This window comes from Leuciscus leuciscus (genome assembly GCF_965113295.1).
Source record: "Leuciscus leuciscus genome assembly, chromosome: 18".
NCBI lineage: Eukaryota > Metazoa > Chordata > Actinopteri > Cypriniformes > Leuciscidae > Leuciscus > Leuciscus leuciscus.
In genome coordinates, this window is record NC_138742.1 from 3,633,867 (window position 1) to 3,653,329 (window position 19,463).

At 41.5% G+C, this 19,463-nt stretch overlaps 3 protein-coding genes across 8 annotated transcripts in view; all 3 read left to right on the top strand.

The window, feature by feature from the left end:
- Nucleotides 1-14,624, top strand: part of LOC309480895 (E3 ubiquitin-protein ligase TRIM39-like) — a 78,352-nt gene extending 63,728 nt beyond the window's left edge. The window contains exons 1-8 of one of the 5 annotated variants that reach the window (XM_082145599.1): nucleotides 3,323-3,713; nucleotides 5,257-5,807; nucleotides 6,064-6,123; nucleotides 6,245-6,355; nucleotides 8,454-8,484; nucleotides 8,794-8,865; nucleotides 13,869-13,895; nucleotides 13,993-14,624. In XM_082145599.1, the coding sequence (XP_082001725.1) occupies nucleotides 5,259-5,807; nucleotides 6,064-6,123; nucleotides 6,245-6,355; nucleotides 8,454-8,484; nucleotides 8,794-8,865; nucleotides 13,869-13,895; nucleotides 13,993-14,531 (1,389 nt within the window). In that variant the 5' untranslated portion in view covers nucleotides 3,323-3,713; nucleotides 5,257-5,258 and the 3' untranslated portion in view covers nucleotides 14,532-14,624. The other 4 variants (XM_082145597.1, XM_082145598.1, XM_082145601.1 and 1 more) reach the window with 4 other exon arrangements.
- LOC309480963 (uncharacterized protein) overlaps nucleotides 1-17,341 on the top strand; it is a 76,314-nt gene extending 58,973 nt beyond the window's left edge. Inside the window, exon 2 of one of the 2 annotated variants that reach the window (XM_082145733.1) lies at nucleotides 15,653-17,341. In XM_082145733.1, the coding sequence (XP_082001859.1) occupies nucleotides 16,183-17,016 (834 nt within the window). In that variant the 5' untranslated portion in view covers nucleotides 15,653-16,182 and the 3' untranslated portion in view covers nucleotides 17,017-17,341. Of the gene's footprint in view, nucleotides 1-15,619 lie in introns of both variants that reach the window. The other variant, XM_082145734.1, reaches the window with a different exon arrangement.
- The window catches only part of LOC309480887 (E3 ubiquitin-protein ligase TRIM39-like), a 519,568-nt gene continuing 505,153 nt past the window's right edge, over nucleotides 5,049-19,463 (top strand). Inside the window, exon 1 of the mRNA XM_082145584.1 lies at nucleotides 5,049-5,073. Coding sequence (XP_082001710.1) covers nucleotides 5,067-5,073 — 7 coding nt within the window. The 5' untranslated portion in view covers nucleotides 5,049-5,066. The remainder of the gene's footprint in view (nucleotides 5,074-19,463) is intronic.

A 19,463-nucleotide genomic window follows, 5' to 3' on the forward strand; every position in this document is an offset into this window, starting at 1 on the left:
TTAATGCAGTACAATTTATGTTTTGAAGCATATCTACAGTGCATGAACACGTCTCCGCTGAAATTAAACTGCTGTTAAACACTGAAAGTCTTACCCATACTGGATCTTTCTGACGCTCTGCATTCCCAATCCCTCTATATGGAACAAAACGTTCCTCAACACTTGTGACAGCGGGTTCTGGAACGTGATCTTGACCGTCAACTCTTTACCCACCACAGCGCCCTCTAGAGCAGTGGTTCCCAAACTTTTTGAAAGCATGGCACCCCTTTGTAGCATTTTTTTTTCCCACGGCACCCCCAACCCAATTACACCAAACGTACATGTGTACATATCTTTAATACTATTATGAAAATAGCATATAAATGATCAAATTGACTTGTTTTATCAAACAACTTGTTGAGAAAAGTAAGAATATAAAAAAAAAAAAAAATTATTTCACTGAAGTTACAGTAGCTGAGCAGCGTGTGGGACATGCCAAAGTTACATAGGGGAGACCGGAGATGGTTGTAACACTTTTTGCTTCAGCGCCTATAACTCGCTGAATTTTTTAGCTTGAGTTCTCAAACTTTTATACAAAGCACCCACATTTGTTTACTACAAATGGAACCAATTCAACCCTCTACAAGAATATCACAGACCTCGTGAATTGATATCAAATACATGGTGTTCGTTTGTTACAACCTACTCCACTACTGAGGAAGGTAACACATGCTGGGGTAAGTTGTAACAATAGACAAAAGTAAAAATGGATGCCATACAATCTCTCTCTTAAAAACAGATTATGTCTGTTTGACTCGTGTGTGTGTGTGTGTGTGTGTGTGTGTGTGTGTGTGTGTGTGTGTTTAAATTTGTCTACTAGAACAAACTTAGGTAACACTTTGCTTGGAGGGGTGTGCATAAGACTGACATGACACCTTCATAATCATGACATGACACATGTGACATGACACATGACATGAATATGAAGGAGGTTTATGACAACTGTCATTAAGTGTCATTCGCTCAATTATGACATTTTTAATGCAAATATGACATTGTTTGAGATGTCTTTGTTATGACACCTTGACATAAACCAATACATCATAACCTGTCAGTGTCTTGGTAATGACAACTTGACATTTCCAAGACAACACAACCTGTCATAAATATGTCATAAACATGACATAGCAGATTAATTATCAAACTTAAGAAACCACTTAGCTTTATGGGTTAACATTACATTAAACTGTCAGGTGGTTGGTTTTGACATTGGCTGTCATGAGGCCATTATAACATTTTAATGAAAATTTCAATTTGTACCACTGTAGTTGAGGTCAAGAAAAATATTCATGTCACACTTATAATGGCGTCATGACAGCCAATGTCAAAACCAACCACCTGAGCGTTACAGCCCTCTCTCCGATGCAGCGATCGACATCTGATCCTCAGCTGGTGTCCCGAATGAAATGCTACAGTAGGTCCATCATGAGAAGGACCAGCAATCCCATGCAAGACAGAGAATGTGGCCGTCAAACTCGACGGCATACGGCGCGCTGAACGCTCAAGCGCTAATTAGAAAGGCAAGACAAACAATGTGCTGTGTTACTGGGCCGGGAAGCCCTCACTGTGATCCTCAGGTCACCCTGGCTATTCGCCGAAGTAGCCCTTCTTTGGAGCAGCGGCATGCAGTGATTGGGGCATACAGTGGGTATAGAAAAGAATCACAATCTTTTTCCAACTCAGTGATTCTGTTTTTTAATGTGTAATTTTTTATTTTTTTTACAAGTTGGTATTATGTCTTTCACTAAGATGCTCTCTTGAGAGAACTTGAACCACCCACGAATGCAGTCACAGCACGTTTAAGCCGTGGCATGTGAAACAGTAATCGAGGTCGTCAAATGAGGATAGGAAACGACCGCATCCAGAAACACACGGGCGGAATGACATCTTTAAAAAGACGCAATCTCTCTCTCAGGCTTGTAAAACAGCAACTCTTTGAAGGTACAACAATCTCGAAGAACTGTGAAAACTGCTGTTTATGCAGCTCTCTGAAGTCCCGATCTCCACTGTGAGAGCTGTCACACCAACACCAACTCGAGAGGCTCCTACAAAAAGAACAACAGACTCGTCTTGGTAAACTCATCTGTGAATTCGCAGAGCAGAACATATGAACTGCTCGGCTCTGAAGCGAAAGGCAAATATGAAAATAAATAAATAAAAGGCAGATCAAAATTTCGTCAGTCTAACCCGACATGACGTCAGGAGTGACCGACTGGAAGGGAACACAGAAGATATCACTGTGAAACGTTTAGCGTGTCGTTTCTGTCAAGCTGCAATCGTGTAAACTGTGATACATAGATGTGATAAACTCACAGGGTTCTCAAGTTTTATCAAAAGCTTGGAGTGAGATCACATGCGGTTAGGGGAGGAGCCCTAATGGAGCCCCGCCCCCGCCAGTCCCCGCCCCCCAATTTTACCCATTGTTCATAATTAACCAGCACAAATTGAAATTATAACAATTGGTAAATCTGGTAAATGACAGAGCAATTCATCACATCAAATATACTCTTTAATGTTAGGCTATATTTCAAAATTACAAATATACAAAAATTACAAAAACAAATTGCTCCAAACAGTTTGGAAAAACAAATATATTAAAACATATTATATAAACAAACTTTTATGTTAGATGCGATTAATCGATTTGACAGCACTAGTTTAAACATACTTTTTTTTTTTTAATGTTTGTTGTAGTATATATTTTATTATAGTTTTTTTTTTCTTTTCTAATATACATTTTTGAGTCATGAATAATATTATCATTTTCTTGAACTTATAAAAACTCTGGTACAATGCTAATTATTATCTCAAATGGTAAAATATATTTTTGCTTTTTCCCTGACATCTTTGAAAAATACAAATGCAATGGCAATGATTAATGTATGTTTTGACAGGATATAAAATATTACCCAGAGCACTCTGCTTTAATACATGTAGCCTTAATGTAACTAGAAAGACTATTAATACAGTATAATATATAATTTAAAATAAAATGAAGAAATACATCTTCATTCCTTCCCATACCCACTAACATTTCCCTTAGTTTCAGATAACGTAAGCTAGCCGAACTGAGCCAAAGCTTCTGGCCTGGTTGCAAAGTAGTTGTAGAGTTTTTGACTGCATTAATAATAATGTATACGATGGGCTATATATTAAATGTTCTAGCCTAAAAATGTTAGACGAGCTTTCTTCCAACTTAATACCTTCTCCATCACGACGTGTGTTCACGCGATGTTGTTGGTTACCTAGTAACGAACGTACGGTGGCCGAGAATGTTCCGTCAACTTCCGTGTGTTCGGGCATCTAACGCAATCTGGCCGAGATACGTGCTGGCGGCAGGAAACTTCACTTTGTGTGCCTGCGCCTACAACGTTATATATAAAGCTTGCAGGACAACTTGGTTGGCATTGCCTTTTCAGCGTGAGAAATACACGGTGTGGAGTGTGAGCGTGTGAACTGGTTGAATTACGTGTGTCTCACGGCCAATGCGTGAGACTTGAGAACCCTGCAGAACTGTTCCATATTCATGATTATGGGCGGAGCTATAGCATCACTGCAAGTGTGTAAAGACTTAAGTGAAAGTGAAGCTAAACATATGAACAGGAAGCTTCATCAAACAGCATTTCATTTCAGAAACTCTGAAATCAACGACCAGATCTGATATTCACTCACAGGTAAGTGATGGAAATGTAAGAGCTAGTTCAGTAGATTCATCAGATTGTTGGTAAAAGTACTGTATGTCTTTTTTTTTCTTTTTTTTCTTCTTTTTTTTGTGGCTGTAAATCAAAGTTTGATTATTTGTGGTCATGTCACACTTAAGTGACTTTAGAAACAGGAAGTACTTGAATTGGCGGCAGAATACACACATATATATATATATATATATATATATATAAAAAGATGACTTTTCTAGTAAAAGTCACGTATTTTAACCCTCTACAGCACAGCGCTGAAAGTTTTCTTAAGCCCTATGTTCAATACTATATGTTTCTATAAAAGATTGCAACCACTTAGAATGATCAAAAAATTATCAAAGAACGGTGTAATAAGGTGTGGGAGTCGAGCAGCATTTGAAAGCGGGGATTTCCTTTTCTGACACATAGTCACAGGAGCACATGGTGTGAGAAGAAAGTATGATTATTTGCTTTAGTAATCTTATTTAAAATGACATGAACTGTACATACAAACGTGTGTGTGAATGAAGGTGTAGAGAAGGTTTTATGAAGTTTATTTTTTATTTTGCATGTTCAGTTCATTTAGTTTTTCCTTTTGTTGCCTCAGTGCAAAGTTGTGTGTTAAGGGGTACTTTTCAAGGATGTCTTTGCTAACAATGTGTTTGGACGTTATCACATATTATCACGTAGTAGTGCACAATATAAGCTCTAAATATAGTTAGTAGATTTCTTGAATAAAAAAAAAAAAAGATTTGTGATTTTGTATTGCTCTCTGGCCATTTTCTTGTAATATGTCAATTAATCATTAGGCAACGAAAAAATATTTTATCAATAACATTTTCCTAAATGAACCAAGAAATGATGTGGAACACATTTATATCATGTACCATCAAAATGTGTGCAGTAGAGGGTTGAACAAAACTGACACGTGGTATTTACAGATATTTATTTAGTAGGTTATTAGTTTGAAAAAATACACTTTCACCCGTCTTTTATTTTTATACACATACCTTTTCATGATTGTATAATGTGATGTTGTATAAACCAGTTACATTTGCTGTACTGTGGCTCCCAGTGACACATTTAGTTTCTGTATTTAGATTCTTCTTCTGCAGCCTAATAGATCTAACTACAGCACATGGTCTCAGACTGGCAGTTAGAGGCGGAGCTTATAGGCTCAGTGAGGTTAGAGTTAGAGGCGGAGCTTATAGGCTCAGTGAGGTTAGAGTTAGAGGCGGAGCTTATAGGCTCAGAGAGGTTAGAGTTAGAGGCGGAGCTTATAGGCTCAGAGAGGTTAGAGTTAGAGGCGGAGGAACTTCCTGTCAGAAACTGCTGTCTCATATACGCCAGTTTATGGCACGTAAGGCTGCTTTGACTGCTTGACAGTGGTTCATAGTACAGATTTTAGTTATGATAATTTTTAACCATGCAACATACATTTTAGAATACAAACTAATTTACTCAGTGAACATTACTTGTATTATGAAAGTTGCTCTCTTCAGCAATGCAGATGATATATTGTCGTCATTACTTATCTTTTCAGCCATGGCGACCTCCAGTGGTCCAGCACTAAATGAGGAGCTCCAGTGCTCCATCTGTCTGAAAGTGTTCACTGATCCAGTCACCACTCCATGTGGACACAACTTCTGCAGAACCTGCCTGATGAAGTGCTGGCCAAACTCACCGATCTGCTTCTGTCCACTCTGTAAAGAAAAATTCAGCAGAAGGCCTGAGCTCAAGATTAATACAACACTCGGAAAGCTTGTGCAACACTTAAAGAAGCTTTATCAAGAATCTGAGGTGTTCTGTGACGTCTGTGATGAAAGAAAGCAGAAAGCAGTGAAGACCTGCCTGACGTGTCAAAGCTCTTACTGTGACTCTCATCTGGAGCCTCATCTCAGTGTCCCACGTCTAAAGAAACACACACTGATCAATCCTGTGGAAAATCTGGAGGATTATATATGCCAGAAACACGAGAGACCTCTGGAGCTGTTCTGCAGAGATGACCAGACGTGTGTTTGTCTGTTCTGTACTGAAGGAGAACACAGGACTCACAACACTGTTCCTATAGAGGAGGAGAGTCGAGAGAAGAAGGCAAGAGTTACAGATAAAACACTTTAAACACACTGTGAAATGCATCCTAAACCAACTAAAAGTTAATTTTGTACATTTTTGAGAATGCAATATAAGTTACCCTCAAAGCTGACAGACATGGACTAAAAGCCAGGAGACAAAAAAAAAAAAATATTCATGGGGTCTAACATTTATTATTCAAATAAGATTTTCTTTTGTCAGAAGATTTAACGCTAAATTCAGTGATAAATGTGTCTGTGTTTTTCTCTGTATGTAGATGATCCAGGACAGAATGAAGAAGATTCAAGAGATCAACCACTCAGTAAAGCAGAGAAAAGTGAGTGGAAAAAATTATTAAAATCATTTGGCTTATTGCACTTTGAGCCACAACTTATCACAAGCTTTGCGATCTTTCTTCGAGAAGTGTTGCTTGAACTTGAATCTTCCTCTTTTTGCAGACTCTCGCCTCCAATGATTGTGTCCTTACTTCGTCTCGGACCGTCCACAATTCAAACTGGATGATTATTGGTCTGGGTGTCCTGTTGGTAGCAGCATTGATATATACCAGTGTAAGTGAGTGTGTGTGAGTGTGTAAGTGCATTGGTTTAGGAGTGAGTGGTTTGGTACTTGTGGTTAAGTGTGTCTTCAGCTGCTGCTAGAATGATGGGATGGTCTCAGCTGTTCGGTTGGAGGTTAAAATAAATAAATAAAGGATTCAAATGGATTTACGGGAAAGAAAAAAGTAAAAGAAAAAGATTTTTTTTAATTACATAAATCACGTAAAGAAAAGTTTAAATTTTTAAATGGTTTAAATGGTCGTTTAACATTAAAACAGTGTCAGGGTTCTGTCACTTTAGTCTGTTTATTCTTGGTTTTGATGACAGAACTCTGACACTGCTATTCTCTTGTCTTGTCATGGTGAGTGTGCGGTTCGATCGGGCCGTATGCTCTTCTGTCCATGGAGCGTAGTGTTCAGATCCCGACACTTCAGTCTAGTTTTGTTTCGGTTCTGTGTCGAGGTTTGGACATTCATGCTCCATGTGTTTGTCTTCTGAGAGCACGGGATGAGCATTCCCTCATTCTCCATGAGCTCTGTCTAGTTGTGTGAGCGTGCGGCTTCGAGTTCACTTGGGCCATACGCTATTCTGTTCGCATGTGTTGTTGTGTTTTGTGCAGAACAGGGTCAAGTTTTCATCGGCCACTTGTTTTCATGTTGTGTCTTGTGTGAACATGCGGTGAGTGTTCTCATTAGCTGTGTGTGTCATATCAGTTTCCCCAGCTGCTCTCCCTCCTTACCTGCCTTGTTTGCTACCAATCAGTGATGCGTGGGTTGATCCAAAATGAGCGGGTGCGGGTTACCCGCGGTTACGAGTCATTCAAAAATATTTTTAATGATATCCGGGTCGCGGTCAGTCAGGTCGTTTGAAATAAAGATGCCAATTAAACCTTTGTAATTTATATTTTTGTATATATAATTTTGGGAGAGACAGGCACCCACCTTCCCGAGGCTTCGTGCATTGGCAAGGAGGATCCTCTGCGTTCCAGCATCAAGTGCAGCCAGTGAGCGCACATTTAGCTCCGCAGGTCGTGTCATAGAGGCGAGAAGAAACTGTCTCAACCCAGGAACGGTTGATTCAATATTATTTCTACACAGCGCGAGGAAAGCTAAAAATAAGTAGGCTAATCTTCTGTTTTAGGCCACCAATGGCACCTTATAGCCCTTTTAAGCCCAAGTTAGGCTTACTGTATCTGATTTAGGTTCCTGTTAGTTTTATGGATATATTTGTGTAGGCTAAACAATGCAGCCTATTTTATTTTCTTATACAAATGCATATTTTGCATTTATCTTGTATTAGGCTACTTTTTTTTTTACCAACAAGTGGCACCCTTTAGCCTTCTTTTTAAGCCCAGGTTAAGTTTAGGCTACTGTGTGTTTCAGTTTTCAGTTTTACTTTCATGGGTATTTGTGAACATTTATTTATGGATATTGTAGCCTCAGTCTTTGGTCGTCTAAAATGCCTTAATAAAGACTTTATTAACATATTCTATTCTCCATATGGGTCATATGTCTATGGGCCAATGACGCTACGATGAGCATTTACTACTTTTAAAAAATGCGGGTCAGGAAGCAGGTCGGGTACAATATTTTCTTTCTTTTTTTTGCGGTCCGAGTTGAAAACGTCGGTCGGGTGCGGGTTGTTTATACATTGACCCGCGCATCACTGCTACCAATTTATTCTCCTTGTGTTTTCAGTCCTGTGACAGTTTGTTGTCTTACATTCCTTGTGTCCTGATCCCTGAAGCCATGTCATGTCCTGCTACCAAGTCTTGTCCTGCCAAGGCAAGCTGACCGGTCCTGTTTTCTCCTACGGGGAACAAACAAAAGCCCATTTCTCGCCTCATCCCTTACCTCAACCTTGACAAACAGTTTAAATGTTTAGGCACTTCTTATGTTGATTCTTTGACCATTAAAAACTGAAGCTCTTTGCTGAAATTCAAGCTCAGCATCTGTGAACAGTAAAGCCTGTCTTCATTGATTTGATTGGCCATCTCAGTAATTTTGGCATTGATGAGTGATGTTAGAACTAGAGGAAAATCTGCTTAAAATGTAACTTTTGGGGGTAATTCAGTGTTTAGATCTTCACTGATCTGATCCGCTCCATTTAGAGATCTCAGTCTGATCAGCTGAAGATGATGGAGGAACAGCAGAAAGCAGCAGAGAAACAGGCTGAAGATCTCATGAAAGAGCTGGAGCTGGAAATCACTGAGCTGAAGAGGAGAAACACTGAGCTGGAGCAGAAAAACACTGAGCTGGAGAGGAGAAACACTGAGCTGGAGAGGAGAAACACTGAGCTGGAGAGGAGAAACACTGAGCTGGAGCAGGAAAACACTGAGCTGGAGAGGAGAAACACTGAGCTGGAGAGGAGATACACTGAGCTGGAGAGGAGAAACACTGAGCTGGAGCAGAAAAACACTGAGCTGGAGAGGAGAAACACTGAGCTGGAGCAGGAAAACACTGAGCTGAAGAGGAGAAACACTGAGCTGAAGAAACAGCTTATAGAAATACTCACTCAAACTGGTATGTGAATATCAAATACAGGGTTTTTGTCATTAACTTTTCTTTTTTTTAAGTGTTTACTTAATTGTAAGCTTCTGTGATGTGCTGGTGATCACCACATTATTATAAAATCACTTAAAGTTATATCTTCAACTCAAGAGAACGCAGTGTTGTGGACCAATAACCCTTTATTAATATTGAGATCAATCAACATTTTCAGGAGAATGTGTGTCTTCAGTGAATTAAAAGCTGAGCTAATATCTATGAATAAAACTTTTCAGTTTTAGTTTCAGACAATATCTTCTGAATCTATCTATCAAAATTTGATATACTATGTAATACAATCGATCAATAGTCCAGTTTCAATGACTGGGACAGTCCACATATTGCTTAAGAGTAGGCAGATATTCAGATAAGTCACATAAATAAAAGTCTCTAAGAATTAAAACAGGTTGACCTGCAGAGCGAGTGCATCATTGTAGCTCTTCGCTATTCTCTCTCCTGCAGCATCAACGTTCAGTCCGAGTACATTAGTAAATCTGACCGTGATCTTGCCGTTCTCCCTTGAGAGATAAAATGGCCTAAAGAAATTGTTACAATCGCAAAGTCCGGTGTGCACACTCCCTCCCGTACACAGTATTGTGTGGCCCAGCTGCTGTAAGCAAACACACACAGTCCTTCAATGGATTTAAATGATCTACGCTCGTCTCTGTCGCTCGTATTGTTGTAAACCTGTTTGGCACAGGGTTGAATGATGATCTTTGAGTTTCTGTAATTAAATAATGTAGTTATTCTGGGGATTATGGGGGGTGCTGGATGGCAGAGGCAGGCGAAATACACATTAATTGCGCAGATATTAACATAATCAAATACATAATATTCAATTAAAATAAACATGAATAAGACTTATTCATGTTTCTTTTTATTTATTTTAATTGATTGCAAAAATTAACTAGATTAATCACACATTTCTTTCTGATTAATCACGATTAATCGCCATAAAAAAGCTTACGTTTTTAATATATTTCATAATGTAATAATTTCACAGTTAATCTCCAAATTAATGCAGAAACAACATAAAGACAGTATATTTAAAATATTTGTCTAACAGGTAGGAAATATACAGAAATTGAATCAAAGTTTATTTATGAAGTACTTTTTAAAAACAGCAAGTGTTTATCAAAGTGCTGTGCACACCTATCCCATATCAATGATACAAACAGTCAGCAGAGACAATTGGCGCTTTTCCACTACACAGTACCAGCTCGACTCGGCTCTGTTTGGTTTTCCACTGTGTAAAAGTTGTACCTGTACCTGCTTCCAGGTACTTTTTTTCGTGCCACCTCCGGCGAGGTTCTAAGCGAGCTGAGGCGATACTAAAATGTGATGTGAAAACACGGCAGACTGCAGATTGGTCAGAGAGAATCGTCACTATTCACTGCGTCATCATTGCACGCGCCAGACGGAGTATCCTGAATAAAAAAACAGCAAAAACAAAAGCATAAACATCCAAAAACAGCATACACTCGATTTCCTCCATTGTCCTGTGTGTGTGGGTAGCGGGTGTGTCTCGCGCGTCTCGCGTAAAAGATTAAGTCACGGCAGTTTCCTGCGGCGTCGCTATGACGACCAGGTACTATTATGGAGGTACTATCTACAATGGAAAACGGAGCGAAAAGCGAGCCGAGTCGAGTCGAGCTGGTACTGGTAATGGAAAAGCGCCAATAGAGTCAAATGCCAAACTATAAAAATACGTTTTTAAGATAGTTGTAAAAACAGCAAGTGTTTGAGCCTGTCTAATGTACAGGGGACACTATTCCAGAGCTTGGGAGCCGCCACTGTAAATGCTCGGTCACCCCTGCTCTTCAACTTTACCCGTGGGACAACTAAAAGCGAATGATCAGCAGACCTAAGTGCTCTTAGCGGAGCATACAGCTTGATCAGGTCAGAAAGATATTTAGGTGCAAAACCATTAAGAGATTTAAAAACAAACACCAAAATCTTAAAATGAATCCTGAAATGGGCAGGGAACCAGTGAAGAGAGGCGAGAACAGGGGTAATGTGTTCCTGCTTTCATGGACCCATCAACAGGCGAGCTGCTGTATTCTGGACCATCTGCAGTCTGGAGAGAGAGGCCTGACTAATGCCTATATAGAGGCCATTACAATAATCCAGACGAGATTAAATGAAAATATGAACTTAAAGTCTTTAAAAGTCTTTAAAAGACAGGAAAGATTTCACCTTGATTAGTTGTCTTAATTGGGGAAAAAACTAGATTTAAATAGATTTAACTCTGTTTGTCCAATTTAAAATCACAATCCATAATAACACCTACATTTTTTACATAGGGCTTCACAGGTGGATTCAGTTCACCAAGGTCCAAATGTATTGATTCATAAGTGCCTCCCGGCGTAAACAGCATAACTTCTGTTATATTTTCACTAAAGCTAAGGAAATGTTGTGCCATCCAGGCCTTAATTTCCTCAAGACACTGCAATATAGTGCAATAGTGTAGTTTTCGTTTCAAAGGCAGATAAATTTGCGTATCATCTGCATAACAATGAAAATAATAAAGTTATCAAACAGTTTGCACTGCATACATTTTAAATTATATATAGATTAATCCTTATTAAAGTTACAAAAGTTCTTTAGTCAAGAGCAGTGAGTGTTTTTCTCTGTTACCTTTGTTCTTTGATTAACTTTACTGACAGAAAGCTTTATTGGCTGCTGTCCCTTTAAAACCAGCCGCTGCTGACAGAGACGCGGATCTCACACACATCTCATTCTCTCACAACTCTCTGCCTTCATTCAAGACTTTATTTAACTAATTTAAGACTGCTCAGTCTGCTCTTATGAGGATACTCGACAAAACGGACATTTTGACATAATTGCGTTAGTGTGTTAGTGTTCATTCAACTTCAAGCCAAAAGAGAATTTTGTCAATTTGTCTTGGCTTGAATGGTTTAAAATCATTTGTATGAATGAAAGCGCATCATATGATGTAACGCCAGCCAAAGGATGACAGAAAAAATGGATGCTGCTTTAATTGTGTTAAATATTTACCACTGAGTCTTCTCCTCCCATTTCTACCAGTGACGCTTATTCAACTTCCCGCGTCTACGTCTGCACAGATGTCAACAGAGTAACTGGGTTGAAGGTTGCCAGGTTGAGCTCACAAATGGGTTGAAATTTGTATGATGTGTTGATTGTGTGCGTTTCATACAAGATCTGGCAACTGGACAACCTTGAAATAATATATTGATGTGATTTTTCATATAACGAGGTTTGGGCCATACAAAGTTTCACGGGAGAAATAACTAAACGGAAGGGGGGCGGGAGATGGGTGTGAAATACGGGAGACTGTATGCAGTGCATGCATAAACCCTCATAAAAGCTCACTGAGATGATACAGACAGAATAAGACATAATCAAGTTATCACGCAATTCTTCTCACCATTATATGTTTGGTCTAAAACGCGACTGCTCTCATGTTTTGTCGCAGGACAGCAAATGCGAGTGAATTTTCTGTCATCTTTGCAGGACTGTGATATGAAGAGTGTGCAAAGTAACATATTTTAGCAAATGTGTGAAAGTGAATAGCACATAACAGGCACAATACCGGTATAAACATTAATATCTATGGGTTCAATATGCATCACATGACTAAACTTGCGTCATCATTTTCAAATTCCTCCATTTTGAGAGTCCACACTATAACACGAACACTGCGTTTTCAAAAAGCTTTATTTTCATTGCTAAAAACACGGTCTCAGTGTGGGCGGAAGGCCAAAGCAGAGAGAAAAAGATGTGTTTTCAAACGAAAACGTATTAGTGTGGACAAGACCTGAATTCACAATCATGTCCACAATCATGTTCAGCTCTTAGCATAGTCTTGTCGGTCTGTCCATCAGTTATTCCCAGGCATGTCGTAAGGCAAAATAATATCATAGTAGTGTGACATTCATGGCAGAATACAGAGTAAAATACTGTTTCCAGCAAGTGTAATTCACATCAAACGAAAACGAACTGTTCAAAACAAACTTAAGATCTCAAACGAGCAAACAAAGCACACGCGGTGAACACAGTAGGGTTGCCAACTGTCCCATATTAGCGGGGACGTCCTGTATATTGTGCCTAAATGATTTGTCCCGTACGTGACCTCCCTTGTCCTGTTTATTGACTACTACGCTGATCTAACCACTAACTAAGGGGCTTCACATATGTTGCGTCTTTTGCGCGCTAAAGTTTGTTATTTTAAATGTAGACGCGCTACAAGCACGCTCACATAGAGAGCAACGCCGTTGCGCCGCTCGTTTCCCCCAGGCGTGTCTATGCTGGAGTGAGATGTCATGTGCAGGTCATGTGACATCAAACCAAGCGATCAGCTTTGGCCTTTCCGTAACAACATTGAAAGCTCAGCCAAAATGGACGAACAGCTGATCATAGCTTGCTCATCTCCATAAATATATCTAGCAGTAGAGCTAATGCAAGAAAATCCATTTATCCTTTGCTGAAACTTCTTCATCATCATGGAGAATGTGGCTCATGATTGCTTAGCAATGGCAGACACCACGAGAGCGTTTAGTTTGTCGGTTTAATTTGTTAAATGCGGAAGAACATCTGTGTGTGTATGCATTTGTAGATTATATTGCCATCAAATCATTATGATATTCACGGTGATACTGTAATGAGAAATCCATGTTGAAAACTGTTGTGTAAATTTTTTTCAGGATTATTTGATGAATAGAAAGTAAAAACAGCAAAAATAACTCTTTTTAAAAAAATTATTATTATTACAGCTTTAATAAAAAATACAACTTGACATTTCTGTTTTTAAACCCTCTGTTATGATTGTCTCATAGATCTCCATCGTACATATATTTACTGCAATAACATTCTGCATTTTGTTTTACAAACTGATGGACGATCAACATTTCCATGATGCTGCCAGTAGAGAAACTCACTGTTAACCTGAAATTACTGCTATGAATAATTCATCATTATATTGTCATCTGTGTCCACAGGGTTGAAGTTTGTGCAGCAGTTTGCAGGTACAGTGTGACTGACACCGATACACTCACAGTACTTTTGTTTATAATGTACACATGAAAATATTTGTTCTGATTGATAATGTCTGATCTCTCTCAGTGGATGTGACTCTGGATCCTGATACAGCGGATCCATCTCTCATCCTGTCTGATGATGGAAAACAAGTCAGTCTTGGAGACGTTTGGCAGGACGTCCCAGAAAACCCAAAGAGATTTGATAAGAGTTATTGTGTTCTGGCAAAGCAGGGATTCAGTTCAGGGAGATTTTACTATGAGGTGCAGGTGAAGAGAAAGACTCAGTGGAGGTTAGGAGTGGCCAGAGAATCCATTAACAGGAAGGGGAAGATCACACTCAGTCCTGTGGATGGAGTCTGGACTGTGATTCTGATTAATGAAAATAATTATGTAGTTTTTGATAGTCCATCTGTCTCTTTATCTCTGAGAGTGAAACCTGAGAAGGTTGGTGTGTTTGTGGATTATGAGGTGGGTCTGGTCTCTTTTTATGACGTGGAGTCCAGATCTCATATCTACTCTTTCACTGGTCAGACTTTCACTGAGAAACTCTATCCATATTTCCACCCAGGGTTTAATGAAAAAGGTAAAAACTCAAATCCACTGATCATCACTCCTGTCAAATGAAACGAACAAAATAACATAAAATCTCAAAAGATTAACTATGGATGCGCTGTTTTTAGAATATGTAAATAAAAAACAAAAAGAATGTGCACTAACCACGATCAAGTTTTTACTTACAATTAAGAAAATGAATATGTTATACAAGCGGAAAATGTTTTTTTTATATTCAGGCCCTTAAAAATTATAATGAAATATTTATAATAATAATAATAAATTTTATTTATAATGCGCCTTTCACATACTCAAAGCGCTACAGCATACATAACAAAATAATCAAACAAACATTGCAGTAAAAAATCAGTATCATAAATACACAATTTATAAATTAAAAGCTTGACTAAAAAGATGTGTCTTAAGAAGTCTCTTAAAACAATCCACAGAATCAGCGTCCCTGATAGACGCAGGTAATGTATTCCATAACTTTGGCGCATTACAGGAAAAGGCCCTTCCCCCCATAGTTTTTAATTTACAACGAGGCTGACACAGAGAGAGAGAGCCAGCAGAGCGGAGAGAGCGAGCAGGAATGGACGGAGTAACCAAATCACAGATGTAATCTGGAGCCAGCCCATGTACTGCTTTATAAGTTAAAATCAGAACTTTAAAATCAATACGTGACTGAACTGGAAGCCAATGCAGTTGCTGGAGCACAGGTGTAATGTGATGGCGAGATGATGTGTGAGTCAAAACACGTGCGGCAGAGTTCTGTATATATTGCAACCTCTTAATAGAGTTTGCTGGTAAACCCGCAAAGAGAGAGTTACAATAATCAAGCCTTGACGTGATGAAGGCATGGATAAGCCTCTCTGCATCAGGCCTAGAGAGAAACGGTCTAATGCGCGCAATGTTTCTCAGATGGAAAAAAAATCTAACCTTATTGTTGTTTTCTAACTCTAATTTGTGTTATACTGAATATACACATGTAAATGGCTAATTTGTTACACATCTATACATTTCTTTTGTTTTACATTAATACTTTGCTTTTCAAATCTACTATGAAATTTTACATAATATGCTTTCATATTATATGGTGAAATTCTACAAAATACCATATTTTTCAATTCTGAAGTCATTTCTCTCTCTCTTCTCTCCAGCTGTAAACACTGAATTACTTGTGAAATGTTGAGGTTCTTGGTTCATGTAAATAAAGATAAATGTTCAATTCTATAACTGATAGGGGAGAGCGGGGCACAAACTAACTGTAACGATCACCAGCTGGAGTGCCCTTGAGAGCCACCAGAGGGTACTCCGCATAAGACTCTCCTATTCACTCACAAACTACAATTCCCATAACTCACTGCCTGGACTCATCATCACTTATCACTGATCACATTCACCTGTACCTCATTCACTGATTGTATTCACCTGTCTCATCCTGTTAGTCTGTCTATTTATACCATGTTCATTCATTCACTCACTGCGAAGTCTTGTTGTACTGTCAGTCTGCATTTCTGAGCGTTTATTCCGTGTTTGTGTTCTGTTTTGACCCTGGACTGTTTATTGGACTCTGTTTATTGCCGCCTGCCTTGACCACTGCCTGTTTACTGGTTTACGAATTTGGATTACCCTTATTTAATAAAGCTGCATTTGGATCCCAACCTTCAAGTCTCGGAGCAGTTCATGACAGAAGACTTCGCCACATCAAGATCCAGCAGCGATGCAAACCATGGACCCAGTAATCCGTCTCTTCCGTCTCAGCCAAGGTGACCGCCCGATTGAGAACTATGTGGAGGAGTTTTGTGAGCTCTGCCATGGGGTGGACCTCAACGATGTGGTCTTAAAAGACATGTTCCGCTATGGGCTTGAGGACATGTTAGAGTACCTCATGCCTGACAACACCCCTCAATGGACTTTTATACAATATGTCGACCTCGCTCTTCGGATAAGCGGCTCGTCGTTTACTGTGGGCTTTGTGGATGAGGGGTCCCACAATCTCACAGCATCCCCTGAGCCTGCACTTCACGCCAGTCCAGCCGAGCCCGCACTTCACGCCAGTCCAGCCGAGCCCGCACTTCACGCCAAATCTGCCGAAGCCAAGGCAGTTTGCGTCATGCCCGCCGCCCCTGAGACTGAGAGCGTCATGCCCGCCGCGCCTGAGACAGCAAGCGACATGCCCGCCAAGCTAGAGCCCTCTGCTCCCGTCCAGCACAGAGCCCCCTTCACCGCTGGTCCCGTCCAGCACAGAGCCCTCTTCACCGCTGGTCTCGTCCAGCACAGAGCCCTCTTCATCGCTGGTCCTGTCCAGCTCAGAGCCCTCTTCATCGCTGGTCCTGTCCAGCTCAGAGCCCTCTTCACCGCTGGTCCTGTCCAGCTCAGAGCCCTCTTCGCCGCTGGTCCTGTCCAGCTCAGAGCCCTCTTCGCCGCTGGTCCTGTCCAGCTCAGAGCCCTCTTCATCGCTGGTCCTGTCCAGCTCAGAGTCCTCTTCGCCGCTGGTCCTGCCCAGCTCAAAGCCCTCGCCGCCACTGGTCCCGTCAAGCTCAGAGCGCGCTGATCCTGATCCAGAGACTGAGCTTCACGTCACTTCTGCCGACCCAGAGACTGAGCTTCACGTCACTGCTGCCGACCCAGAGACTGAGCTTCACGTCACTTCTGCCGACCCAGAGACTGAGCTTCACGTCACGTCAGCCGATCCAGAGACTGAGCTTCACATCACGTCCGCCCATCAAGAGTCTCGTCTCGCCGAGACTGAATCTGTTCCCGAGCCTGAATCTGTTCCTTTTTCTACACCTGTGTCTTCGGACAAGATGGCAGACTCCACGCCTGTGTCTTCGGACAAGATGGCCGACTCCACGCCTGTGTCTTCGGACAAGATGGCCGACTCCACGCCTGTGTCTTCGGACAAGATGGCCGACTCCACGCCTGTGTCTTCGGACAAGATGGCCGACTCCACGCCTGTGTCTTCGGACAAGATGGCCGACTCCACGCCTGTGTCTTCGGACAAGATGGCCGACTCCACGCCTGTGTCTTCGGACAAGATGGCCGACTCCACGCCTGTGTCTTCGGACAAGATGGCCGACTCCACGCCTGTGTCTTCAGACAAGATGGCCGACTCCACACCTGTGTCTTCGGACAAGATGGCCACCGCCGAGCCAGTGTCTCAGGACAAGATGGTCTCCGCCGAACCAGTGTCTCGGGACAAGATGGTCTCCGCCGAGCCAGTGTCCTCAGCAGAGTTACCCTCAGCAGAGATGGCTGCCGACATGCCTTTCCCTGAGCCGGTGTCTGTTCCAGATCCAGAGCCGGAGCCAGTGTCTGTGTCTGTTCCTGTTCCTGAGCCAGTGGTGCCAGTTCCAGTGCCAGTTCCGGTGGTACCAGTTCCAGTTCCAGTTCCTGAGCCGTTGGTGCCAGTTCCAGTGCCAGTTCCGGTGGTACCAGTTCCAGTGCCAGTTCCGGTGGTGCCAGTTCCAGTTCCCTAGCCGTTGGTGTCTGTTCCAGTTCCTCCGCCGTGGCCGCCCGAGGGGTCTTCACCGCCGTGGCCGCCCGAGGGGTCTTCACCGCCGTGGCCGCCCGAGGGGTCTTCACCGCCGTGGCCGCCCGAGGGGTCTTCACCGCCGTGGCCGCCCGAGGGGTCTTCACCGCCGTGGCCGCCCGAGGGAAAGTCTCCGCCCAGGCCGCCTGAAGGTTCGTCTCCTCCCTGGCCGCCTGAAGGGTTGTCTCCCCCCTGGTCGCCTGCACAGCCAGCTTCGCCCTGGTCGCCTGCCCAGCCTGCGCCGCCCTGGTCGCCTGCACACCCTGCTCCACCCTGGTCACCTGCACACCCTGCTCCACCCTGGTCACCTGCACAGCCTGATCCGCCCTGGCCTCCCATCCTGCTGCAGTATCCAGGTCCTCTGCCGCTCCACGGGCCTGGCCCTCCATCCCGCCCCCGGGTCCGCCTCCGCTCCACCTCCCTCCTGGACAGTTTAGGAGCGTCTGGAATCCGCTCCTTAAAGGGGGGGCTATGTAACGATCACCAGCTGGAGTGCCCTTGAGAGCCACCAGAGGGTACTCCGCATAAGACTCTCCTATTCACTCACAAACTACAATTCCCATAACTCACTGCCTGGACTCATCATCACTTATCACTGATCACATTCACCTGTACCTCATTCACTGATTGTATTCACCTGTCTCATCCTGTTAGTCTGTCTATTTATACCATGTTCATTCACTCACTGCGAAGTCTTGTTGTACTGTCAGTCTGCATTTCCGAGCGTTTATTCCGTGTTTGTGTTCTGTTTTGACCCTGGACTGTTTATTGGACTCTGTTTATTGCCGCCTGCCTTGACCACTGCCTGTCTACTGGTTTACGAATTTGGATTACCCTTATTTAATAAAGCTGCATTTGGATCCCAACCTTCAAGTCTCGGAGCAGTTCATGACACTAACACTCTCTGACTTTCTCAGTTTGTGTAAATCCACTTGGGGTTCAGAGAATTTTTTTTTTTTCCCACATTTCACAAATTATTAAATTATGTGGTGTTGTTTCATTAATACGGTGTGTTTTTTTTTTTCTTGATTTACCCCGAAAGAATGGAAGTGAAATGTGACAACATGCCCCATTGTAACATGACCATATGACAGATTACAATTTTATCTAATCAAAAAAATTGACAAGACAAACTAAAATATATTGTGAATAAAATACAATTATTCATCTTTTCATATAAAATAATGCCTTTTTTTAATAATTAAAAATAGTTCTTTTTAATTATTCATATAAAATAAGTTATTTTTGAGTTTGACAAAACAAAAAACACAGCTATACAGCACAGTTCAAAACATAATAATCATTAATAATTTCTGAACATTGAATCTCAGTCTTTATTCACCTTTTTCTAATTTTTTTTTTTTTTCAATAGAATTAATAAAAGTAGCCTATAGTGTGACAACATGACCCACCTGCACAACTGGGATCTACACCCGGCTAGTGTCTTCTGCTGGTTAGCGAAGCATTAA